This window comes from Arvicola amphibius, chromosome 7 (genome assembly GCF_903992535.2).
Source record: "Arvicola amphibius chromosome 7, mArvAmp1.2, whole genome shotgun sequence".
In the NCBI taxonomy this organism is placed as follows: domain Eukaryota; kingdom Metazoa; phylum Chordata; class Mammalia; order Rodentia; family Cricetidae; genus Arvicola; species Arvicola amphibius.
In genome coordinates this window covers 14,032,812-14,060,229 of record NC_052053.1, presented here as the reverse complement: position 1 = coordinate 14,060,229, position 27,418 = coordinate 14,032,812, and the positions used below count along the sequence as shown (strand labels likewise).

Sequence of the window (27,418 nt, the reverse complement as noted above, 5' to 3'; positions counted from 1 at the left end):
AGAAGTCATATGTCAGATTGAACATCTTTTCTCTTTCCATGTTCTGAGCTGTAGGAACAATAGACACACCTTGAAAGCCCTGCGCTGTATAAACGTGCGTGAATTCATCTTTTGGGGTGCAGGTGGTAGGAAGAGACGGCGTAATCAGGTCAGCTTGACTTCTTACACTTACAATAGGGCACTGTATGCAGCAAAAGCCACCATTATCTATTTATCAATGCCAAGCAAATTTAACAGAACTAACGTTTTTAAACGCGATCAAGAAATACACTTTCTCTTTGCCTTTACTAAGCAAGATCTTGGGTAAAATTTAGACATCTGATGTGTAGCGTCCCCATTCTTGCAATTGTGGAAGTTGCCACTGGCTAGGTCCTCATCAAACAAGCCTGTCATGTATTTGTTAATTATTTCACTGAGTTCCTTAAACTTCCATTCTAACCTTTTTTTTTTCTTGATGCTTTCCTATCATTCATGACTCAAAGAGATTTTGAGAGCGACTGGATGGACGAATCAGAGAATTTAAAAAATAACTGAAACTCTGTCTATTCTTGGTTCTGAATGCTTTGGCTGGCTCTATTTTCATAATAATGTTAAAAATTAAAGCATCTTTTATACATCAAAACTTACATGTTTTCACCAAAAGATAAAGTGCGTGTCCCCAGAGGGCCCTTAATATAGTGCTTATATCTCTTCTGTGTGAAATTCGAATCCAGATTTGATTCCAACAAACGGGTCTCTCTTCAAAACTGGTTGCCTAGCGACAAGTTCTCCGTGTTCAAGGAGAGAGGTTACCCATTTTTTCCCTTAGAAGATAAGCTTGAGAAACAATTGAGATTTTCTAACAGAGTCCTCCCACCCTCTTTTGTGACCGAAGCGGTGAAGCATAAGACCTCCAACTGGCTGAGTGGCTGCTTCAGTAGCGGCCCGGGCGCGAAAGGGAACCCAGACTTGGCCCGGGCTGGTGGGAAAGGCGAGTCTGGTTCTAAACACCTGAACCGGATCCCTAGGAGAATTGATGTCGAGACCCCCAGAAAACCCATAATCATCTCGGGGCGATCTCAGGTGCAAGGGAATCTTGTTCATCTACATCCACACGCACCCATCCCTCCCAACTCAAGGCATCTTTTCTTCCACAAGTTGTAACTCCCAAAAGAGGCCACCTCGCCCCTTTCCCTCAGCCACCTAGAGTCAGGATCAGGTATGGAAACCGACCTTCCACTCCCCCTGTCTCCGGCCTTTCTTAAAGTAACCAGGGTACGTGCTCAAGTCTGCCCCAGGGTATGCGCCCCCAACTTGACCCACAGCGTGACCCCCAGGCCCGCGGGACGCTGGGCAACCCGCGCCGCACGCTCCACCCTCCGCGTGGTTCCATCAGCTAGCCCAACCCCCGGCCCGCCCCCGGCCCGCTCCCTGCGCCCCACCCCGGGCCCGCCGCGCTCCGCCCCGCTCGCTCCACCGCTGCGCCCGGCCGTCCGGTCGCTGGGCGGCTCCCGCGGCTCCCGGGGCTCCAGCGGCAGCCCCTCCTGTCTCCATGGCGACGCGGCGTCCCAGGCTCGCAGCTCTGAACCCAGCGCGGGCTGCGAGCGGGTCTGGCCCTCCTGGTCAACCCTTCGAGGGATCTCCTTGGCAGGGTCGCCAGCGGGTAAGCAGCGCCGCGGTGACTACGAGTAACTGCCTGGTGTCCCCGCTAGTGGTGGGACCCAGCCCGCACCTCCGAGGGCGCCTAACCCCGAAAACTTCTCTAACACTGCAGGTTGGGGCTCTGGAGCCCCACGGCTGCCGAGGCACCGCCCGAGAAGGTAAGGATGCTTAGCTGAGAGGAGGGGAGGTCTGCCTGGGTATGTGTATCTCACCCTGCAGCCCAAAGGAAAACTGTCACCTTCCATCGCGGGGCCTTCAGCTCCACCCCAGTTCTCCCAGTAGCCTGCGATTCTTTTAATTATTTTGGAAATAATTTAATGATTTATAAGGTTGAGCATTCCCTGACTTGCTCTTCTTGATTGCTCAAGAAAAGTGTCAAAATCCAGTCTGGATGGCTTGGACTGTCCAAAAAAATCAAGAGTTTGACTTTTGACTCCTTGAACTACTCTGTACCGCACACCAATAGGATTTCAACAGTATCTAGCGCAGTAACACTGGTAGCGTAGGTGAAGATGTTTGTTTTGCCCCAAGAAAACTGCTTTTTTAAAAGGAGATCTGAAAAAGATACCTTAAATACTTTAATTATCCTAAAACTCAAAGTCAGTGACTCCCGAATACACACACACACACACACACACACACTAACTGCCAAGTTTCCAGAACTAAATCCCAACACTTTCCTAGGAATTCCCACTGCACCCGCTCCAGAATTCCAGTCTCTCATCTGTCTTCGTTTGAAAGCTGCATGCCTTGACTGTGTGTGCTCTCTGCTTCCAAACAGTCTGGGGTTTCAAGTAGAACTGGTTTTCATTTCCCAGGTTTCAGGGCTGTGTGTACAGAGCCAGGCGATTCATAATGAAAGCACTAGGAATTATTGAGGTGGCTGACTTCTAGTGGCAGTTAAATTCTGTTGTTATGTGTGTTTACCGGTACAGGAGCCCACGGGGGTGAGTGAGTGATTTACCTTGTATCATTTTATTCTTCAATGAGCTGAATTACACTGAGGTTAAGGAACTGGATCAAAATTACAAGGTCTGTTGAGATTTGAACATAGGTTGCCTCCAGCAAGCGGCTGTCCTGCCAAGGAGGGATTAAGGGGTGGATGATCATCTTATATGGATTTGACGCTGTACAGTGAAGTATGCCTTGGTTGTGTTATGCTTACCCCCACTAGCCAGCCCTTCTACACCACAGTGTACTCCTCCATTCGTTATCAGAACACAAGGATGTTTATGAAAACAAATAGAAAAAAAGAGTAAGATAGTTGCGTAAATACAACAAAGGAAAAATGTTATGTCTTCCACTATTACAAGAGAAACCTAAAATAATATTTGGGAATTTGACCCTTCAGTGTTAGCAGCTCATTTGATAAATAGCTGTTTGGACTTTGCAGTCCACATGGGACCTGTGTGGCCCCACTAGCTGCTATTTAGTGACATGGGCCTAGATGCGTCTGTTATGAGATACCTTACATCCATTTTTGGGTACTAAATCTTTTTGGTACCGTCCGTTGGAGGTAACCACGTTCCACAGGCTCAGTTCCTGTACATGACTTCATGGCTACCATGGTAAACAGCTGAACTCTAGTTGACATGTTGTGTTGTTTGTTTCTTTCCAGTTCATTCAGCAATTGCTTGCTGAGCAGCAGCTTACGTGCTATGGAGCTCACTAGGCCCTAGAAATGGGCAAATCCCCAAAGTCCCTTCTCTCACAGAACTCCCAGCTAGTGAGAAGACCACGCGTGTATATAAGTGAATGAAACTGTCATGACCTCATATTTGGCTTCATGAAAGACCTCTTTTCTTTTATCTTTAACATTTTTCTTTTTTCTTTTTTGTTTTGTTTTTTGAGACAGTACTCATATGTAGCCCAGGTTAGCCTGACATGGACAGTCAAGATGCTCCCGCCTTGGCCTACTGGGGTTGTTGGCATATACCACCATACCCAGTCACGCTCATTTGTTTGTTTGGTGGTGCTTCACTCCAGTCTAATGAGTACCTGATGCCTTTAAATGGATGTAGGATACACACTTGTGACTGAAAAATGGTTTCTTTGTCACTCTCTCTGTTCCTCTCTCACACTAAAGACTGAACACACCGTCTTGCGTATGCTAGGCAAATGGCCAACCACTGAGCATTCTTGTTTGAGACAGATGTGAGGCTGTCCAGGCTAGCTTTGAACTTGGCTGTGTAGCCCAGGCTGACCTGGAACTTGGCCTTTCTTCTTCCTCCCTCAGTCCTCCTGTAATTACAGGTATATTACCACTGTTCTGGGCTAAGAACCAGTTCTCAGGTACCTTCCTCTATGGTTGTGGTCATTCCTGAATTTTCTAGCCAGATCTCCGTATCAGGAGGTATGTGCATATTGATACTGCACCCCATCTGCTTCTGGGATGTTAATAACATCCATGATTGATCCTATCCTTGACTTCTCTTGGTCCGTATGGAATGTTGCAATCCAATACAGTTCTGTTTATAGATGTATGTAGGCAGTGAATCACCATGGTTGGCCAGAACCTTCCCTGAACTCTTTATCTGGTCTTTTTGCCTGTTTCCTCTCAAATTTACCCTCCACCAAATTTCTGGGGTCAATTTAATCTTCGGGTCTTCTTCAAAGCCTTGAATGTGGTTTACCTCGCCCAATACAGCCCTGACTCCTTAGCAAGCAATCCCAACTAATGACCTTTGCTTTGCTATTTACAGTCTTGACCCTGAATTTTGTATTCCAGAAATCCCCAGGTATGTAATAATAACCATTTTAAAAGTCTCATTTGAGTGCTGGGCATGGTGCCACACATCTGTAATCCCAGCACTTGGGAGGCAGGTGGATCTCTGTGAATTCAAAACCAGCTTGGTCCATGTTGGGAGTTCTGGGTCAGCCAGAGCTACAAAAGTGAGGGCATTGTCTGCCTTGGGATATGGAGCCCAGTGGGGAAGTGAGTGGGTTGTTAACATATTCTATAATTAAGTGTGACCTTTTCCACAAGTGAAAAAATACAATTAAATGAAATTTATCTAGACATTTAAATGGCTCCATTATGGGGAAAACCAATTATATAACTAAGTAACTTAGAAAGCACCAAAACCTCAGAGAAAACATTTAACTTCTAAGTATTAGTAAATGCATGTCATGTGAAGATTTATGAGAAAAATTTACAATGTATCATTAGATAAAGTATTTTTTTTTATTTTGTGTACAATATTCTGTCTGCATGTATGCCTGCAGGCCAGAAGAGGGCACCAGACCTCATTACAGATGGTTGTGAGCCACCATGTGGTTGCTGGGAATTGAACTCAGGACCTTTGGTAGAGCAGGCAATGCTCTTAACCACTGAGCCATCTCTCCAGCCCCTCATTAGATAAAGTAAAAGGTCAGTTTTTACTTTTATATATTGAAATGATACATGTTTTTAAATAGTTGAATAATCAGTGAAATTCCATATCCTTCCACCTCCCTCTGGCTCCCTGCTCTAAAGGGTGTCCTTCCTGGCACCAGCAAACTGGACTGTGGCAGCAACTGACTTATCCTGTTCTAGTTTGTTGAAGCTGGGGAGAGAATATAAACGCGAGCTGAAATGAAGTACGATTTCAGGGTCAGCTCAGTGGGAAGGATGTCCTAGGCCTACTACTGAATGTATTTTAATCTAGACCCAGAGTCCAAGACAATGAACCAAAAAGGTAGCAGCCCTAGAGGACTGTCCGGCACATCGCCACTGCCCCATGCAGAATCCTTTCTGCAGCTCTGTCTACATGCTTGCCAAGGAGAGATAAGAAAGTTGGTTTCTCTAGACCAGTGGTGTTCACCCTTCCTAATGCTTCGACCCCTTCGTACAGTTCCTCAGGTTGTGGGGACCCCAACCATGTAAACTGTTTTCATTACCACTTCATAACTGTAATCTTGCTACCGTTAGGGATCATAATGTGTTTTCCAATGGTCTTAGGGGACCCCTGTGGAAGGGTCGTTCAGTCTCCCTAAGGGGAACGACCCACAGGTTGAGAACTGCTGCTCTAGCCTTTCTAACTTCATCCTTAGCCTGGATGGATCCGTGCTCTACGGCCTGCTGACAGCTCTGTGTTTTGCTTCATTTGTGTTTGCATTCATACAAGTATTCAGAAATTTGCAAAGTGAATATCTTGTTCCTTTGTTTTGCAGAAACTACCTAGACAAGAAAGATGTTGTAAAGGTAAAGATGTTGTGCAGAGCTGGGATGCAGCTCAGCTGGTACAGTGCTTGCCTGGCATGGCAAACGGGAAACCCCCCTTCCATCCCCAAACTCCATGAACTGGGCAAGGTAGCCCAAGTCGGGCATACTTGCCCTGTGCATTTTTGGTTGTGTGCCTACCCTTTTGATGGCTAAGCCATTTCTCCACCTCAGTCCTAACACTTGGGAGGTGAAAGTAAAAAGATTAGAAGTTCAAGATCATATATGGCTACATAATAAGTTCAAGGCCAGCCCTGGATGCTTAAATATGCCTTGTCTCAAAAAAAATAGGTAAAATGTATACTTCTGAAGGTTTTGCTCTTGTTTTTGGTTTTGTTTAGAATGCTTTGAGTCAGCTTTACCATAAATTTATAAAGTTTAAAAATAATTGGCTTTAGTATATATTACACAATAGAAATATTTACACAAAGGCTCTTGATATATTTTTCCAAATACTTCAAACTGAAATAACAATGATAATTCTAGTTTTTCTTCTCACTTCTATTTTAGGCATCAAAAAGCAGACCGAATGGCACATTGCTAGTGTTTGACCCAAAGGGTAAATGATTTATTTCTTAGAATGTGTTTGACCATGATCTTGTTCTGAATATTAGTTAAGAATATTGGAGTGGTTGAATGTGGTTATATGACTAAATACTAAATCCTGTGTTATCTATCTTTCAAAAAAACCTTAACTATTTTTCAATTAAAAATTTATGTTAGAAATAGCAGTTGAAAAAATAATAAATATTTTTTTCTTCTCTTTCAGAAAAAGTGATGATTGACCCAAATAAAACAATGCCACAGTAAGAAAATGTCTTTGGCCTTGCCATTTAAGTAATTAGACGTAGATAATGCAAACCGTTTGTCACCTAATTAAACTTGTAAAAGCAGGCTTGCATGAATCGGCTTCAGTTGTCACTTGAGTGGAGAAATATTTAAAATGAAAGCTGAGCTGTGAGGAAAAGTGAAACAGGTGCTATTCACTCTGCCCGGTGTCTAAATGAGTGTCAGGGAGTGTTCTCTGGCTACGCTTTCTACTCTTCTGTTCTTTTTGTTTTGTTGTGTTTTGTTTTGTTTGTTTTTTGAGATGGAGCTTTGGATCCTGTCCTGGAACTCACTCTGTAGACCAGGCTGTCCTCAGACTCACAGAGATCCACCTGCCTCTGCCTCCCGAGTGTCGGGATTAAAGGCAAGATCCACCACCACCCGGAAATACTGCCTCCTTCTTTAAAACATCCCTGTAAGTGGGTAGTTACTTTAAAATTACTATTCTCAGCTGGGCTGTGGTGGTGCACGCCTTTATTCCCAGCACTCGGGAGGCAGAGGCAGGTGAATCCCTGTGAGTTGGAGGCCAGCCTAGTCTACAAAAGCTAGTTCCAGGACAGCTAGGACTGTTACACAGAGAAACTGTCTTGAAAAAAAAAATAGTATTCTCAGCTCATTTAATGTACATCGTTAGTCCTACATTAAAAAAATAAATAAATCATCTTGAATAGTTGAAGAAGCTGGCGTTTAAAAGTCATGGCGGAGTAGATCAGTCAAATTGCTGACTGAATACTTACCTGGCAGGGGAGATACCATGATCACAAATTGCTGACTGAGATCCTGCTCCATTCACAAGATCTAATACTTGGTTAAAGTCCTTCATGATACTATCTGGAGGAAAATAGAATATTTGTTCTGTGAATATTGTAAATAAATAAATAAATAAATAAACAAATAAATAAATAAAGTTTGAATATTGACCTTAAAACAAATTCCTAGGGCTGGAGAGATGGCTCGGCAGTTACGAACCTCTTCCAGAGGGCCCAGTTGTGAGCCACAAACATCTGTAACTCTAGTCTCAGGGAATCCAACAGCCTCTTCTGGCCTTTTGGGGCACTGCATACATATGGTACAGACTCTTGCAGGTAAAGCACCCATACACATAAACTAAAATGAAAAACAAAAGATGCCTGTGCCAACCCTGACCCCCTCAGTTCAGTTCTCAAGATTCACATGGTTGAAGGAGAGAGATCTCTCCCAGGAATTCATACGAATCAGTGGGTTCTCCACCTTCCTGAGGGTACAGCCCTTTCATGCGATTCCTCATGCTGTGGTGACTCCAACCATAAAGTTATTTTCGCTGCTACTTCATAATTATAATCTTACTGCTGTTGTGAATGGTAATGCAAATATCTGGTATGCATATATAGATATGATATACACATGCAAATATATGATATGCACGTGCAAATATATGATATACATATGCAAACAACTGATATGCATATGGCCCACTAAGACCCCTGTGACAGGGTTGTTCAACCTCCTAGGGGTCTTGGGCCACAGCTTGAGAATCATTAATACACACACACACACACACACACACACGCACACGCACATGCACATGAACATAGCTCTTGGGAGCTGCAGGTAGATTGTCTATCATGCCCAAGGTCCTGCTTCATTTTGAATCCTATTGGCCAAGAAGAATTCTACTCCATGCAGCATATATCTTATTTTCATATTGTAATAGCTAAAATAGCCACCTTCAGTTTTGTTGCACTTTATACATCATATAAATATACCTTAAAAAAAACTTGAGCTGGGCATGGTGGTGCATGCCTTTAATCCCAGCCCTCAGGAAGAAGAGGCAGGCAGATCTCTGAGTTCGAAGCCAGCCTGATCTACAGAGTGAGTTCTAGGACAGCCAAAGCTAATCAGAGAAGTTCTTGTCTCTACAAAAATAGCAACAATAAAAAACAAACAAAAAGCCAAACTTGTGTATATGTAGTGAGTGACACGAGCCACGTGTGTGAAGGGCAGGAGACCATTCAACTAGGAGTTGAGTCTCCTTCTGCCATGTAGGTCCTGGGACTTAAAATCAGATCATCAGGCTTGGCAGCACGGGGCTTCCTCAGCTGTGCCACCGCAGCACCCTGTATATTTTGTATCAAAGAGAAAGTAATATGTAACAGAACAATATTAGAGGACTTACATTTGTTTCAAATTAAGGTTACAGTCCACGTGGTGGGGGGAAGCCTCTAGAAAGTATTTCCATCTCCAGGCACATAATTCTAGCCTGTTGTTACATAGTTGAAAGCATACTCAAAAAGCGTGAGATGTGATGGGCAGTAGTAATGGAGGTTAGCGGGTCATCCATTGGTAGAAACAAGTGAGTGCTGTGTCCTTGAGCCCTGCTGCATCGGTTGCTTTCCTTGGTACTGTGACAAAATAAATACCCGACAAAGCAACTTGAGTAAAAGGGGTTTATTCTGTATCACAGTTAGAATACACACATCATGGCTGGGAAGGAGGCCTGACAGGGGCATGCGGTGGCTAGGCACACTTCGGACAGTCAGGTGGTGAACGCCGTGCTAGCTTGCTTTCTTCTTTTCATTAAGCCCTGAGATCCAGCCCATGTTATGGTGCTGCTCATATTTAATAGCTCTTTTTACCTCAGGGAACTCAAATCTATAAACTCCCTCGTAAGTGAGCCCCAAGCATTGTCTCCCAGGTGATCTAGAGCTTGTCAGATTGACAGTCCGGAGATTGGGTGCCTTGGGGCCCATGTGACTGCAGATGGCACTCAGTAGTAACCATTACAGTCAAAGTTCATAGATGTGCTGAGCAGGGGTGAGACTCGGGGGGTGATCCACATCCCGAGGGAGACGCAGCTCAGGAGGTCATTGCAGCCTGGACCCAGACAGAAAAGCAGAGGGACAAGTCTCTCCAGCCCCATTCTACCTTTTGCAAGAGCAACATGGTCAGGTCCTCCTGTGCCCATTCAGGGACAAGAGCAAGGCTGGTCAATTCAGCCAGTGAGCTTCACAGATGTATGGCATGATTACCCCAGGCCCCTTACCCAAGGTGAGGGTAAAAGGGGTTAGTGTTTGAAGACAAGTCACAGTAAAATGGAAAACTGCAGGAACCATAGCTCAGAGGATTAACTCATGCAAAGTCAGGGAACTTCCCAGTGGAGCTTCTCATCCACTTCCATCCCATGCTGACTCCACCCACTGACTGGTGGGTCTGATTTGGTTAAGTAATGACCCCGCCTGTGGTAGGTTAGAGACAACTGTCTCTCCTTTCCCTTGTCTTCACTTCTGTGCCAGCTAAGGGAAAATGGCTGCAGCAAACTCACAGTTCTTTGGCCAAAGTTGAAGAAACTGTATCCTTGGGGGGGGGGGGGGGAGTTGTTCCAGAACGGCGGTAGGCTGTTCAGCCTTTTCTAAAATGAATGCTAAGCTGTGCTTTTTCCTTTCTGCTTTACTTTTAAGATGCTTTGGACGAAGACCAAGGTTGGCAAGCAAGCTTTATAGTTCCCCAACACAGATCTCCCTGGGAATAGCTAATACATTCTCAGCAAAGTAAGATTTAAGTAACTTTTGGGTTTGACCCATGGTTCATTCATATAAATTATTTAAGACGAAATTTAAATTGTAAGTTTTCTGATAGTACTACTGATAACAACTGGGAACATCTAAATAGGCATATATTAATTATCAATATTATTTATTATATAAATAAGCTAAGGAGAATGCTAAAACTTAGGATATCTACCCTCAGCCATAACCACATTCTGCTGGATTGTCTAACCTGAGTAACTTCATAGCATTCAAAACTATTTAATTAAATACCTTCTATATACGAAGGATGTTAGTATGTTCAGTAAATCTTTCCTCCCTTGTCACTTTTCTGAAGATAATGAAACTGTAAACTGTTTTCTTAAGTGGTTAGAGTCCTTATGACCATGAACATTGTTTTCTTCTAAGAAGGAAGTCAGTAGGGTGTTTGTGGAGGGAGGGTTGTTTGTTTGGGTTTTGTTTTTGTTTTTGATTTTTGTTGTTTTGGTTGGTTGGTTGGTTTTTGTTTTTGTTTTGAGACAGGTTATCCTGGAACTCACTACGTAGACCAGGCTGTCCTCTAGCTCCTAGGGATCCCCCTGCCTCTGCCTCCCAAGTGCTAGGATTAAACACATGAGCTACCACACCTGGCCAAAGTCAGTAGGTTTTAGTAAGAGAAAGGATTCTATTTCTGGCCTCTGATTCTTGGGATGTCTACACTCTAGACTACAGGAAGTGAGAAGAAAAGGACTTTGTGCTTTACTGTTAAAATCATGACTGGGTCAGTTCTCAAGGAGGTTTTAGTCATGTGTGTAGTTAGCATGGTTGCTGTCTGTAACAGTAGCATGCCTGCAGCTCAGGACGGTGCACTTGTCACCTGCCTCCATGTGTGTTTACGATTAATCGGAGCACTTTCAACTACTCAAGTCCTCGGAACTGCGCTGGCAGCCTTCCCTACTCGGGGATCTAAGTTAGCGGATCTGCCAATCCTACCACACAGAGCCTGTGGCTTACTCTGTCTCATATGGATTCCAGTTAATGCCAGCTTTAGCAATGTCTTTCTTTTCTTAGTGGTGCATAAAACAATGCCTTATAATAATGGCACCTAAGAGTCAACAAAATACAGTCCTTTAGTGGAGAAAGGGGCATGAAAGCCCTTTTCCCAGAGCTGGGACGACCGTATGCAAGTTCTGGTGATCAGTTTGATGGCAACCTATCAACAGTCCTGGCATCCCAGGAACATCAAGTTTCTCGGTGGATGCTCTGAAGTCAGATGCAGAACAAACATAAGTCATCTTCCCTTCCCTTCTTCATGTCCAGAGAAGGGTGTGTGTTGGTTTGTTTCTGCTGTCATTTTTATCTCTTTTCGTATAAAACATGACATCTTCACCCGTGTGTCATACTCTGTTCTCAGCTATTCCCTTCCCCCATGGCCGCCTCTCACACCTTGCAGCTTGTGCCCTTTCTTTCCCCCAGTCATCCTGCCTCCCTTTCTACTTTTCTTTCCTGTGTATCTTATTACCCTATTTCCTACTACTCTTGAGATTGCTTTCTTCCCCTTCTAGTTTCACAACCTCTGAAGATGTGAATAAACACACACATATACATGTGTGCACACATATGTACCTTTAAACTCGAGTTCTGCATCTGAAAGAAAACACGCAGAATCTGTCTTTCTGACTTTATTTCCCTTACCACAGTGATTTCCAATACATCATTTTCCTACAAATGTTTTGGTTTCATTTTTCTTGAATGATATAACTTATCTATCTATCTATCTATATCTATCTATCTATCTAATCTACTTATTTGTTTATTTGGGGTATTTTTGGAGACACAGTTTCTTTGTGCAGTCCTGGCTCTTGAGTCCTGGAACTTGCTTTGTAGTTTGAGGCTGGCCTCAAACTCACAGACATCCACCTGCCTCTGGCTCCTGAGTGCTAGAATTAAAGGCATGCGCCACCACCTCCTCACTAGTGCATAGCTTTTTTGTTTGATTGGTTTTTTGAGACAAGGTTTCTCTGTGTGGTCCTGCCTGTCTTGAAACTTACTCTGTAGGCCAGGTTGGCCTCTGCCTCCCAAATGCTGGAATTAAAGGCATATGTGCCACCATGCCTGGCTCGATGGCACATAACATTGCATTGTGTATATGCACCATATATTTTCTTTACCTGGTCATCCTGTCTTAGTTAGGCTACTATTGCTGTGATGAAACACCATGACCAAAGCAATTTAGGAAAGAAAGTGTTTAGTTAGAGGCTTGCTTACAATTTCAGGGGGTGAGTCCATGATCATTATGGGGATAGGATAGCAGCAGGCAGACAAGAATGGCACTGGACCTATAGCTGGGAGCTCATATCTGGTCCACAAGTTGCAGGCAGAGAAAGAGCAAGGCTGGGATTAGCATGGGCTTTAAACCTCAAAGTCCATCTTCAGTAGCACACCTCCTCTAACAAGGCCACACCTCCTAATCCTTCTCAAACAATTCCACTAATTGGGAGCCAGACATTCAAACATACGACGAGTCTATGGGAGCCATTCTTATTCAAACCACCACGTATCCATTGATGACTATAAGACCTGCTCCCACTCCCCGACTGTGGTGAATAGTGCAATAACAAACAAGCATTTATGTTGAGTATCTCTGGAGTATGATGGTTTAGAATCATCAGAATAAACGAACAGGGTAGCTTAGTCCTGGGAAACAAACTCTTTTCTAAGGAATATAGCAAGCTGGTCAACCCAGTTGTAAAGTCGTAACCCCAGGCCTAGCAAGAGGGAACAGAAAGTAAAAAGGAACTTAGCACACAGCCTAATTTCTTGAGTTTGGGCCCTTCTGGTGAAGGGCAGCTATCCTCTCACCTCCACATACAAGCCATGATATATGCCAACATACATAGTACATGCAAAGAAAGAAATAAAGAAGGAAAGAGAGAAGAAATGAAGGAGAGAAAAGAAGAAAAGAAAAACAGAACCCAAGATAGCTGACTCTTCTGACTTCAGTGTTTGAAGGAGCAAAGCCACCACAATTTGAGGGAAAAATAACACTTAATCTTTTTGTGTCTTTCCATGCAATATTTTTTTTGAAGTTTGAGAACGAGATGCACTGGAAGATTCTTAATTCCTCTGAAAAGGGATTTGAGTCATTTTTCCACAAGCGTAGGCATGCTTCCCTGGGAATGAATGCCATATCCAGAATGGTTTTCTGTCCATGTGCTGTTTATTGGCATGGAGTTTCAGATATAAAAGCTGAAAGAGGCTGTTTTAGGCTGTGGGGTGAACATTAGTGTTGGAACCTCACTAAAAGTACAGCACTTGGCAAGAGCACATTTCTATTTATACTTTTTTTCAGAAAGCCATTCAAGGCCAGTTTTCTTAAATGGCTTCACATCACTACATCACGATGATTTCCTAATTGATGCTCTCACATGCTCTGGGTTGGAACTCTGCAAAGATTCTAGGAATTGTTGCGCAATAATGAGTGCCAAGCAGAAATAGTTTTTTTTATCAGCAATGAAAATTATACTTTCCTAAAGAGCCAGCATTCTATTTAAATCCATATTTGGTATATTATAGTATGATTTTCTTTGAAGCATAGTTGGCACGTGTGTGTGTGTGTGTTATGAACACTGACGAGCTGTCGCACTATCTGCTTTGATGGTTAGGAAAGAACTCTGTGCAAAGAAGACTGAAGATAAAGTCTCTTCAAAAAGTTCGGAAAGCAGACCATCCTCAAGGAGTATTGAAAATAAGGATGTCTTAACCAATCAGCAATCTGACCTGTGGTTATCTTCCTTCCTTAAAGAAAGAGCAGGTAACAAATAGCATGTCTTGGGCTGGAGAGATGGCTCAGTGGTTAAGAGCACTGGCTGCTCTTCCAGAGGACCCGGGTTCAATTCCCAGCACCCACCAGGCAGCTCACAAGTCCAGTTTCAGGGGATCTGACACCTTCACACCAATAAAGTTAAGTAAATTATAAAAAATAATATTTAAAAATCAAAATAAATAGCATGCCTTACTGGGCTGAATCATTGTGGCTTCTGTTTTAGCCCAACTGTCCATGATCTTTTGGACATGAGTTGACAACATTTTCACTCTAAGGTGGGTCAAAGGAAGCAGTAATTGTTCAAACTCATATACCAGGTTATTTGCTATACATTCAGATAGGCATCTGTGGATATATATGATGATCACTACAGGGTATTAGACCCTAGAATAGATTAAAACAGTATGACAGCTTACCAAGCCAGAGCGCTAGGTACCAGCTTAAAAATCTGGATACAGTTGTCAAGGCAGACACTGACCTTTCTCTTAGGAAGTTCACATTCTACAGGAAGATAGTTCTTTAAAAAGTGTTCATCAGTTGAAGAATAGAGATAGAAGATGTGGCTTACTTATAGAAAGGAATAGCTTGGACATTAAAAATAAATGAAATTATTTCATTTACAATGTGGATGGAACTGGAGCTCTCTATATTAAATGAAACAAACCAGGCAGAGAGATAGTGCCAGACGCTCTCATCATGGGATGAGTAGTTAAGGCTGGAGGAGGGGTTACCACATGCTGGGAAGAGGAGGGAGAAAAGAGGGCTGAGGAAAAACTCGGCACAGGTTAGAGATAGGAGTCTGGTGTGTTGTTCAACAGTTGATGGATGGAAACAAGGAAAATGATCTCAAAAAACTTAGACTGATGGGGTTCATGTAGCCGTAAGGAAGTGACATGTTTCATGCATTGAAACATTATGGTACTCACAAATACGTACTCTGTGTGTGTGTGTGTGTGTGTGTGTGAGAGAGAGAGAGAGAGAGAGAGAGAGAGAGAGAGAGAGAGAGAGTGTGTCAAGGTTTCTCTGTGTAGCCCTGACTGTCCTGGAACTTGTTCTGTAAACCAGGCTGACTTCAAACACAAAGATCTGCCTCTGAGTGCAGGAATTAAAGGCATGCACCACCATGCTCAGCTGCATGCTATCTTTATCAATCTCTATAAATAAAATTTATATAGAAAGATAATTTGAGGCTGTAGGAGGGGCCACCCAGGAGAGAATCCTTTGGACTCAGAGATTTGGGAACTGTGCACAACGCTGTGTGTGCAGTGAATGAGCCCATCCCTGTGATGTCATAGGATGTTCTTGATCACCCATTATGACCTTCCTCTGATGACATCAGTATGGTGAGGTGGTGCAGAGACCAGGCGTGCTCTGGAGGGTCAGGAGGTTGCAAGTCCATGGAGACTGTGGATGAGAAAAAAACAGGTAGATGGGCATCTTCAGAAGAGCTAGTGTCGTGTTTCAGGCTGATGTGTTTGGCTAGGAGTTGGTTTTACTTAATTTTATCTTTTTTTTTTTTCTGGTCTGTATTTTTCCAGTCTGTCTTCTCTGGTGCTCTTCCCTGAAAGCCATCTTTTTCTTTCCTATATAAGTGTTTTTATGTCGTTTAGAGTACCTCATGGCCATGATCTTATCAATGAAGAGACCCTGCAGACATTTCGAGAAGGGGCTGGGTCTAACTAGTTCAGTCTGAAAGTATGAAAAACTACACAAAGCCAGAGGGACACCCCACAGTGCTTCCCATGGGATGGGGGATACATTAGAAGAAACGAAGTTAAACATTCTTTACAATTGCCATAATACTACATTTTAATATACATTTCAGGAAAGATTAATATAGAACATAGTATTAGTTCTAGCTGATACTCTTGACTGACTCCCAGACCAAGTGGGGTTGCGACATGAACTTCAGTAGAGGTGGTTTCACCTTTTTGACCCATTTGTTCATCAGTAAATAGGAATAGAAACACTACCCGGATGGAGAGGTGGCTCAGTGGTTAAGAGCACTGGCTGCTTTCGCAGAGGATCCGGGTTCAATTCCCAGCACCCACATGGCAGCTCACAACTGTCTGTAACTCCAGTTCTAGGGGACCCAATACCCTCTCACAGATATGAATGCAGAGGAAACACCCATGCACATAAAATAAAGTAAAAGGAACCATCTTAAAGAACAACAAAATTATAAAGCAGGAAGGAAAACACCGCCTGTCTCCCTGGGGTGTTGGGGGAGATAAGTGGGCTAGTGTGTGTACAGAGGGAGCAGTAGCGGTGGGTTTGTATGCCGATTGTCTTTGATTAATATATTGGCTTCACAGATGCTGATAGGATCTGGTTCTATTTAACACTTTGGTCATGTGTGCTCTGTTTAAGATGGAGCGGGCTTTCTACAGTTCATTGTCATGTGTGCTCTGTTTAAGGCGAAGTGGACAAAGATACAATCCTTGCAAAGCACGAGAAAAACAGTGCGTATTGCCTTGAGGACATCGAGGAGAAGTTGTCGGGTTCGACGGACGGCGATGATGACGATGACACCAATGACGAAGATGACGAAGGCCCCACTAAAAAGGAGACTCGTGCCCCGCTAGAGTTGATGGCAGAAGTAAGTTTTTTGGTTTGGGTTTTTGTAGGGTCTTTTTCTGTTGCTCTGGAGCCAGTCCTGGAACTCACGCTGTAGACCAGGCTGGCCTCGAACTCATAGAGATCCGCCTGTCTCTGCCTCCCAGAGTGCCGAGATTAAAGGCGTGCGCGCCACCACTGCCCAGCCAGCAGAAGTAAGTTTTTGCATGTGTATTATAACTAAAAACATACAAATATCAGAATAAGTAAAAAGGACACTATGTTATTAGGTAGAATAAATAAATTAATATATATTAATTATTTAAAAATTAGACTATTTCTTTGAGGCCCATTTCTCCCTCAACCTGGCTCTAGGTGTGTGGGGGGGGTGGAGTGAGGGGGAAATAGAGACAGGATGTGCTCAATCTGCACAAGGCCTGGCATGTCAGTTCCATGGCGGAGCATGTGCTCAGTCTGCACAAGGCCTGCATGTCAGCTCCGTAGCGGAGCATGTGCTCAGTCTGCATAAGGCCCTGAATTGACCTCTGCTCCCAACTCCCAGCAAATAAAGACTATTTAGTGCCAAAGGGGGAAAGGAATCACAGATTGTGGGGTTTTTTTTCTTAGTTTCTGGATAATCTCAATACATATGTGTAGTGATATTTCATTTGTTTTTTAATAAATAAAGCTTGCCTGAAGATCAGACAGTAAAACAGCCACCCTAGTCAGCCTTACAGATCAGGCAGTGGTGACACACACCTTTAATCCCAATAGTTTCTTTCCATAGAAACCGGGAAGTAGTGGTGCACACCTTTAATCCCAGCCCTAGAGAGGAATATAAAACAGGAAAAGACAGCTCTCAGTGTCTCATTCTGAGATTCTTGGAAGCAGGATCGCCATAGAGATAAGTGCCAGTAGCTGGCTGGTTTTCTTTTTTCTTTTTCTTTTCTTTTCTTTCCTTTCCCTTCCCTTTCCCTTCCCTTCCCTTCCCTTCCCTTCCCTTCCCTTCCTTCCTTCCTTCCTTCCTTCCTTCCTTCCTTCCTTCCTTCCTTCCTTCCTTTCTCTTTTTAAGGTTTTCTGAGACAGGCTTTCTCTGTAGCTTTGGAGCCTGTCTTGGAACTAGCTCATGTAGACCATGCTGGCCTCGAACTCATAGAGATCCACCTATTTCTGCCTCCCAAATTATGTGATTAAAGGTGTGTGCCACCACCACCCAGCTTGTGTTGCTCTTCTAGCCTTCAGATTGAACCCCAGTTTCTGTTTCTGGGTTCTTGTTAATCAGGCTATGCATATGACATAAATGCTCATTTATGTTGTAAATACCTGAAGAGAATTTCTGGCTGATTGGACAGAAGCATCGGCCTCTTGTAGATGATCTGGGTCTGGTTTCCAGCACCCACGTGGCTGCTCACATCCACCCATAACTCCAGTTCTGGAGTGATGCCCTCTTCTGACCTCCATGGGCATGCTTGTGGTACACATATATACCTGCTGGCAAAATGCTTATGCACATGAAATATTTTTTTAAAAAAATACATGAAGATGTTAACAAATAATTACGTCTCTACATAGTGGAAGTATTTTCTTTTTTTTTTTTTATTATTTTTTTTTTGGTTTTTTTTGAGACAGAGTTTCTCTGTGGCTTTGGAGCCTGTCCTGGAGCTAGCTCTTGTAGACCAGGCTGGTCTCGAACTCACAGAGATCCGTCTGCCTCTGCCTCCCGAGTGCTGGGATTAAAGGCGTGCGCCACCACCGCCCGGCGTGGAAGTATTTTCAATGAAGGACAAAGTATAAATGTAAAATTATAAAACTCCTTGTTGGCAGCCATGAGCTGTTGTTTTCGCCAGCAGAAACAATAAACAGCAGAAGCAGCATGATGCCACCTCAGCAGTGCCAGTAGATGCCAAGCTACAGTGTTCGTCCACAGTTCTTTTGCCTGTCTTTAAAGATTTATTTGTGTGTGTCTGTGTGTGTGTGTCTGTGTGTGTGCTTTTATGTGTTCATGTGAACCACACATGAATGTCCTCAGGTCAGACGAGGAACTGGAGTTACAAATGGTCATGAACCACAATACAGGTAGTAGGAACAGAACCTGGGTCTTCTTAAGAGCAGCAAGTGCTGTTAACTGCCCAGCCATCCCTCCAGCCCCCACGGTTTGTTTTAAACTCATAATATGACATCATGGTCTACACTGGCAGAGGGAAGCTGACCCTGAACCAGAGAAATATGTAAACAGCGAGACCAATGTGATGTCAGTTGAATCAACCTCTCCATTCTCGGGCTCCTAAGTAACGCACAGATCTTGTAGCTAGGCAACAGGACTGGGTTCTCTCGCCAAGCTCCATCACACGGCTTCAGATACAGACCTGGGTGGGGAGGTGGCTCAGGGGTTAAGAATATTTCCTGCTCTTCCAAAGGACGGGTAATTTGGTTCCCAGCCCACATACCAGGTATAGCTCACAACTGCCTGTAACTCCAGCTCCACAGAATCCAACATCCTCTTCTGAACTCTGCAGGCATTCTGCATACACAGATGGCATGTATTCGCACAGACACATACACACATATATGTGAATAAAATAAAGATATTTAAGTATAAAAATATCTAAGTGTGGTTAGTTGACTGGCTGCAGACTCACTCATGGAGAAATGTGTAAATGTGAAAAACAGAATAACTGCCAGGAGGTGGTAGCGCACATACACCTTTAACCCCAGCACTCAGAAGTGGAGGCAGGAGGATTTCTCTGAGTTCAAGGCCAACCTGGTCTACAAAAGTCTTGAGCCCTGCACCCCCCAGTCAGAATAACTAATCATTAATTAGTATTTTTAGGGCGTTTATTATAATTGACATGCAAATTCTGTCTTGAAACCACTTTCTGACAAATTTATTTTTTAGTTCCTGAGAGCAGAAATGGGCCGAGACTACCAGCTGGCCAAAAAGTTATGTCAGATGAGTAAGTACAAAATGCTCACCTTCTCCGGCATCCCTTTGTTTCTAGAAACAGATCCCACAGTATGAAGATGGCTTGACCATCCCAGTCTAGTGAACTCTCTGCCAACGTCTCAGGGATCCCTTAGGATAAATGAGTTCAGTTATCTATGGACTCACTGGGACTTCTAGGGTACTACTTTGTGTGTTAAATCAAAGTAGATTAACAGACCGGTTGCTAACCTGGACAAGAGAATCATCATGACCGAGGAGGCAGTAAGTCACTGTATGCCGCTGGAGACGCACCAGGGAGTCAACATCAGCTGTACATGGGGTTTTTCCACCAACGTCCAGCCCTGCTTGTGTGCCAGGCACCGTGTGAGACCCTGGGAAATCATCAGGCAACTGAAACCAACCCCACAGTCAGGTCTGGTGCTGGACAGAAAACAAACTAATAGGTAAACGGTGTGCCATAAATGGTGGGTGCTGCGGAGAAAACTTCAGTAGGAAAGAGGAAGGGAAGGTACCAGACGGTCGGACAGTTTCCATAGGATGGCCCAGAAGGCCACACTCGGAACGTGAGGACAGAACCGAACTGTAGGAACCCAGCCTGTAGGCACCTGGAAGAATAAGGTACAGAGGAGGAGGAGGTCCAGGTGAACTGAGAGGACAGGCGCCTGAAGGCAGTCACCAGAAGCCTGTGTGGACCAGACAGGGTAAAAGGCAGGCGCTACCAGATGAGGCTAGAGACATGACATGGGCACAGGGCCGGGTGGGCAGCACAGACCTTTCCCCCACTGAGAGGCCTTGTTTGGCCCTGTGGTAGGTGGGAAACCCTGGAAGCGTTCCTCAAAGGAGATACCTGGTCTACCTGATCTTTCTATCTGATGTTCGGTGGTTGGAATTACTCACTCTGTGGCTGATAGTCTCGCCAAGTTCAAAATCTTCCCAGCATTTACCTTTTCACGTAACATTTCTTCTGCCCTAGTTGCCTGCTCCTCTCTTCCCGGGTCTCCAGTTACAAGCAAAAAAAAAAAAAAAATAATAATAATAATAAAAGCAAACGGTGCCCAATATGTATCTTACACTCAGCTCTGAGTTTTAAATTTTAGTTCTGTGCTTTGTTTTGGGCATTTTCTATTGACCTGTTTTTTAAATTTACTTACCCTCCTTCTCTGTGTCCAGTCTGCTGTTATAACTATCCAGGGAGTGAGCCAAGTGATGGTATCACACTCCTTTAATTCCAGAATTTGGGAGACAGAGACAGGCAGGTTTCTGTGAGTTTGAGACTAGCCTGGTCTACAAAACAAGTTCCAGAACAGCCAGGGCTGTTACAAGATAAACCTGTCTTGAAAACTAAGAAAAACAAAATAAACTATTCAAGGAGTAAATTTCAGAGATTCTGTTTTCCAACATTAGAATGTTTCTTTAATGATTTGGAAAGATCCCAGCCAGCTCTTACCTGGTACTTAATGTATTCCCAACCATTCTGACCACCTTCCCTTCTCTTTTCTCTTCCTCTCCTCTCCTCTCTTCTCTGACATAGTCTCTCTACAGGGCCCTCTGACCCGTACTCATTACATAGGCCAAGCTGGCCATGCAGATAAGGCTGGCCCCACCTTTTCTTCTAATATGGCAGCCATGGTTATTTTAAAAGCTAAAAATAGCAACCCTATTCCTCACTGATTCTGAGACCCAAAATGGTGACCGTGACGGACTTCAGTGAATACCTAGCCCAGGAATGGGAGTGTCCCTGCCCTGACACAGCCCTTTGCTGCTGGCTAAAGTGGCTTCATGACCCTGTTAGCACTGCATGGTTTGCATTGGAGGTGGTGCGCCTTATTAATTCTCGCAAACACTTTTGACCTTTTGTGTCTTGCAAGTAAAATGTTGGGTGCCCCACACAGAATTTCTCATCAGGAGTCCAGTGTGTTCAGTTTTAAGGGGCACACTGGGAGTCAAACACAGACCCATGCCCATGCTAGCACATCCTCTATGGCTGAGCATGCCTGGCCCCCAGCCCTCTCATTCTGTAAAGGAGCTGAAGCAGGAGGAGGTAGGTGGCTGGCTTGGCACGACTCACAGTGACAGTGGCACAGGAGAGCGGCACCCCAAGCCTCTTCCTCTAGTGTTCTCCTCCTCCCCGGGAGGGAGGATAAAGTGAGCGATTCTGCTTCTCTCACTCCAACTCCGTGGATTTCTTATGGAGCCCAGATTGGGGGAAGTATACTTTCTTTTTTAAAAAAAATTTCTGTACCCATCAGTCATATCAGAAGGCCTGACTGAGGCTTGCAAACTCTTGATATCCATCAGGCAGTTCTGACCAACACCCCGGCAGGGCTTGGCACAGATGGCAGGCATTCGGTACGGTGCTGCTGGCCTGCCACGACCTGTGAACATCCACTTAGGTCCACGGGGCTGAAAAAGTTTAAATCAATCTGTGTTCATGGGATTATATCCTCGTGGAATCGCTTCCTCCCTGTCCTCTCCCCTTTCTTTCTCTCCTTCCTGCACCAGCCTGTCGAACACATGTTCTACCCTGACAAGCTAGAAAGAGCCCAGGGATCCAGGCTCACCCATTCACACTGCTCGCATACCTGTCTCCTAGCCCGTATTACTTGTGTCTGGGCATAACGCGGTCTGCTTCCTGTCCCTCTGTCTATATGCATTTACTCTGGCATTTAGGGGGCTCCTGCTATGAGACACACACGAGTGTGGGTATAGCTGTGCTTTCTGGTTTAATTCCCCCATGCTAAGGAACTGAGAGACTCGGAGTCCACTGCCTCTCCGCCCCAGCCCCTCAGTCAAAAGAAAGCCCCCACTGAATGTTGGCCATTCTCTACCCTAGAGCCATTCTTTTTAAATATTAATGACAATAACAGCTGATTATGAATTGTTCTGCCATGCGCCAAGCCCTGATTCACACTCAAAGTAGCCAGTATGGTAAGCATCACAAGGAGCCTGAAGTGCAGGCTTGAAATACTGAAACAGGACCCCGAAGCATTCCTGTAGAGGACTCTTGCTTTCCCGGTGCTCAGATGGGTCCAGGTTAGTAAACAATCTCTAACACAAAATGCTAGAAATTTCCGTCAGCTCGTCACAGACTCTCTCAGTCACTCTGGGAGTAAGGATCGCTAGAGCATGGACTAGGTACTGCTGGCCAAGCTTCAAGCTGCTCCCATTCCTTTGCTCTCTGGAAACTGACAGCTGGAGCAGCCACGCTGAACCCCGGGGATAGCTCACCTCATATCTGATCCCGTGAGATAATCCCAATTCCAACAGGAAACTTCCAAAACTGTTTTAAGACTTGTTAACCTGTTCTGCCAAAATGAGTCCACTGTCAAAGACATTTGGGAACCCACAGTCTGGATCTATGAATCATTCTCTGTGTCCTGCGGTTCCTCCTCCACATAAACGGTACCTTCTTAACTGTATTTGACCTAGTCGGTCAAATGGCTATGTCCAGGGCAAATCAGACACTGCTCTGCAAAGAGGCTTTGCCTCACAGAAGTAATTTAGGCTAATAATAAGCACATATAGTCTAACTTAAAATACAGAAATAAGCACTTTGACAAGAAAGCATTCGTTTTGAAGATCCCTAAAGTCCTTGGAAGGAGCTTCTGATCAGGCACATAGTCCGACTCAGACTGATGAGAATTGTTAATCACCGTTAGTGGAGTCAGAAATAGTCACTGGCATGGTGAATTGAGGCAGAGGCCAAGGGATCTTTTCCTATGAGTCAGTGGAGTCTCGAACCATCCACCCTTACTTCTCAGACAGGCAAATGAAATAATAGCACGCTTGGTGTTTCAGTGCCCCCTGGGGGCCGCCAAGATAACTGCAAGAGAGGGAACCGAGTGTGTGGAAAGAGAAATATTCCTCAAGGCAGGTGGAAAAGAGGAGGGCGGTCTGCAGGGTTCTGAAAAAACAGGGTGACCCCAAAATGAAACTCTGACCTCTAGGATACTGGTAGCATATCAACAGGCCCCCAGAAAGTAGTTCAAATGAAGTAACACAGTTGCAGCAAGGATCAGCCAAAGGGAAGACTGCAAAAAATTAAAATAAAAAAGTGGAGAGGGGAGAGCATTGAAGCGGGCAGGGTTGGGGTAGAGACTACGGGTAAAAGTTGTCAGAAGAGAAAGAAAGTATAGTTTCTCTGTTTGGAACAGTGGCACGTCTGTCGTGGAAGAGTTGGTACAAAGAGGAAAACTCACCTCTTTGGGGATAGACGGGACCTTTATGTAGACTCTCTCGTGCAGACACTGGGCGGATGAGATTGGGAGGTGGTAGCAGACCTCTAAGAACATTGTCTTTGCATCACCCAAGTCTCCGAATTCGGAGACTGTTGCCCTTTGGAGAATTTGATTCTCCAAGTCCTTCCATTGCCGGCCTGGGAAAGAGGCAGGGCTGAGGAGGGTGAGCTCTTTGGCTGGAAGGTGGGAAACACCAGGAGCGTCATTTCTCCTACAAAACACCAAGTGTAAGTGGAGTTTTCTTTGTGCTCAGATGTGCCAGGGATAGGACTGTGGAAGTTTTGGGGGTTTGGGAATTTTGTTGTTGTTGTTGTTGTTGTTGTTGTGTTTGTTTTGCTTTGTCTGATCTGATTGACAGCTTCAGTCTGTCTCTAAGGGGCTGTTTGCTCAAACACTAGATATTAATGACGTATATTGTGTTCTCTATTTCCAGTCCTAATCTATGAACCAGAAAATCCTGTGGCCAAGGAATTTTTCTCACTTATTGAAGAAATATTGCTAAAGGGTAATTTTAAAATTTGAACTTTATTTTTTCCCCTCATAGAACTGTAAACCATGTTTTAAAAACACTGTTATGAGATATTGTGAAAATATTTCTTAAGGAAATGTTAAGGAATGTCTAAATGAGTGGTTTTCAGCCTTCCTAATGCTGCGACCCTTTAATATAGTTCCTCATGTTGTGGTGACCCCCTCCCATGAAATCATATTCATTGCTATTTCATAACTGTAATTTTGTTATAAATTGTAATGTAAATATCTGATATGCAGGATATCTGATATGTAACCCCTATGAAAAGGTTGCTCAGCCTGGCTTTTTAAGGATCTCATTGCTGATAGTAGAAGTTATTTTGATAGATCTGTGTTTTAAGTTAATTTTGAACCCACAAACATCTACCTAATAATCGACATAAATACATTGACGGTCTTGTTCTATTTTGATCCTACCCCAAACTAAGCTCAATTTTTATATTCCTCAAAATGCGTATCTCGTGAGAGAGGGAGCTGAGATGTAAGGGTTGTCGGAGGGTGGGCGCACTGGAAAGCATCACGAGTGTCCTTCCTTTCTGCGGCAGAGAAAGCTCAGAAGCAGGAGGAGGAGGAGGAAGAGGACAGCGAAGAGGGCACCAGCAGCGAGAGCGAGGCGGAGAGCAGCGAGGAAGGGAGCGAGGACAGCTCCGACGAGTGTGAGGACGGGTCCTGAGGGCGCCGCTGTGGAGAACTATTTTCACGAATGTGTGCCATGCGAATGAAAATATAAAGGAGAGAGCTACTGTGCAGCCTAACTGTAGTTTCTTCGGTACAGAGTTCCAGCGATCCGCGCTCTTAGTTTGAGCTCCTTGCTCCGTGTTCAGGCTTAGACCAAGACTCGTCACTTAGAGAGGGAAGGAGGGAGGAAATATGACATGCTGGAAGCACAGCGCGTGCCCCCCCTCTATTTAATCTTACAACCCCAAGTAATACGTTACCATCCCCATTTTACAGGTGGGAAAAGTGAGGCACGGGGAGAGTAAATAGTTTCTCTAGTAAGAGTCACCTGTTTGTAGGGTCTGGATTTGCCTCTGTGACCTCACGGCTCAACAGCTGGGCTTTCAGTCCCTTTCTAATGACTGCCCCATCAAACTTTAACAAAGAAGTCATCGGTCCATGTCGCAGATCTGGAAAGCTCGTCTCCTCTCTGGCAGAGAAACAACAGAGTGTGTGTGTGTGTGTGTGTGTGTGTGTGTGTGTGTGTGTGTACAATCTCAAATGAATAAATGAAATGAAAGATGTGTATTTTTATGCAACGCTGGAAAGGCTTTTTACTTAGGTATCAATCGATGTTTTCTGATTCAGTATTTTTAAGACTTATTTTATCATATGTGTGCATGTGTGTGTGTGTGTGTGTGTGTGTCTGTCTGTCTGTCTGTCTGTCTGAGTACCCTATAGATACATGTGCCTATGGAGGCCGGGGGGACATTGAGTCCCCTGGAACTTGTGTTCCAGGTGGTTGTGAGCCACCTGATATATGCGGTGGGAACCAAACTGGGGTCCTTTGCAAGAGTAGCCAGTGCTCTTAACCACTGAGCAGCCTCTCCAACCCTGAGACTCAGGATTCTTTGATAAATTTCTGCCACATTTAGATTGACTGTGAAGTAATTAAGGTAAATCTTAAAAAAAAAAAAAAACCTAAATAATTTCTTTATGAATATGTCAATCTGAATTGAGGGCAAGAATTTTTAAATTTTTTTCTTATTTCATAATGTCATATAATATCCAAAAATACAGCATAGTTCACAAAGTAGCCTAAAATTATTACTGAAGAGCAGGGTTTTTAAACATTTATTTATGTATGCGTATGTGTACACACGCACACACATTTGAACCACGGTGCACATACGGAGGTCAGAGGATGACTTACAGGAGTTACTTCTCTCCTTCCGCCTTTACAAGAGTCCCAGGCCTCGAACTTAGGTTGTCAGGTTTGACAGCAAGTGCCTTCACCCACTAGCGACTCCACTAGCCCACGGATGCACACAGTCAACACCAAGGCAGCATCACCAAAAGATACTTAAGGGACTACTACACACGGGGAGAGGAGAGAGGGGGGGGGAGAGAGGAGAGAGAGAGGAGAGAGAGAGAGAGAGAGAGAGAGAGAGAGAGAGAGAGCGAGCGCTCAGGAAATAATCTTCCTGGAAGGGTAGAGAATGAAAATTAGAGAATCAATTATATTATTAGTCAAATAAACCAGCAAACCTATAAAATGAAAAGCAGGAAAAGATACACACCTTTAAATAATAACCTCACATATGTATGTATTATTTATGTATGCATGTATGCTTTGAAGCAAAGTTTCGTGTAGCCCAGGCTATCCTCAAATCCACACTATATAGCAGATTATGGTCTTGAATTTCTGCTCTTCCTAAGTGCTGGAATGAATTCCATCTGTGAAGCACCATGTTGAGTTTTATGTAGCTCTAGTGGTCAAATCCAAGGCTTGGTACGTACTGGGCAAGCCTTCCACCAACTGAGCACATTTCCCAGTATCCCTAAATATAAATGGTCTTAATTCTCCAGTTAAACATACAGACTGACTGAATGGACTAAAAAACCAAAACTCAACTATTTGCTGTCTGCAAGAGATGCACTTAGTGGATGAAGACAATAAAAATCAAAGAATGGATACTATTTCAAGAAAACAGAAACCAAAAGCAAAGAGGAGTAGCTATACTCATGTTTAACCAATGTGTTTATATATTTAGACATCTGTGTATGTGTAAGTGTATGTGCGTGTGTGTGTGTGTGTGTGTGTGTGTGTGTGTGTGTGTGTGTGTAACAAAAAGAGGCCATGATTTTAAGAGGGAACAAGGCAGGTGTGGTAGTTTGAATGTTACTGGACCCCATGATCTCATAGGGAGTGGCACTATTAGGAGATGTGGCTTTGTTGGAGTGGGTGTGACCTTGTTGGAAGAAGTGTGTCACTGTGGGGGTGGGTTTTGAGGTCTCCTGTGCTCAGGATACCTCCCAGTGTCTCGGTTGATTTCCTGTTGACTGCAAGATGTAGGACTCTCAGCTGTTCCCCCAGCACCACCTCTGCCTGCATGCCGCCATGCTCCCTGCCACGGTTATAATGGACTGAACCCCTGAAATGTAAGCAAGCCACCCCAATTAGATTTTTTTTTCCTTCTTAAGAGTTGCCATGGG

At 44.1% G+C, this 27,418-nt stretch overlaps 1 protein-coding gene across 2 annotated transcripts; it reads left to right on the top strand.

The window, feature by feature from the left end:
- The first annotated feature begins 1,200 nt into the window (after positions 1–1,200).
- On the top strand, positions 1,201–24,938 carry Erich2 (glutamate rich 2). Of its 2 annotated transcripts, XM_038337927.1 has the most exons (12): positions 1,201–1,642; positions 1,754–1,799; positions 4,344–4,379; positions 5,794–5,824; positions 6,353–6,401; positions 6,612–6,648; positions 10,108–10,197; positions 13,839–13,987; positions 16,417–16,598; positions 19,452–19,509; positions 24,171–24,242; positions 24,811–24,938. In XM_038337927.1, the coding sequence occupies exons 1-12, from the start codon at positions 1,201–1,203 to the stop codon at positions 24,936–24,938; spliced, it is 1,320 nt and encodes a 439-aa protein (XP_038193855.1). The 2 variants fall into 2 exon arrangements, with proteins under 2 accessions (XP_038193855.1, XP_038193856.1); XM_038337928.1 differs by lacking the exons at positions 1,201–1,642; positions 1,754–1,799; positions 4,344–4,379; ... (3 more) ...; positions 10,108–10,197; positions 13,839–13,987 and adding an exon at positions 15,397–15,424.
- Positions 24,939–27,418: the final 2,480 nt, after the last annotated feature.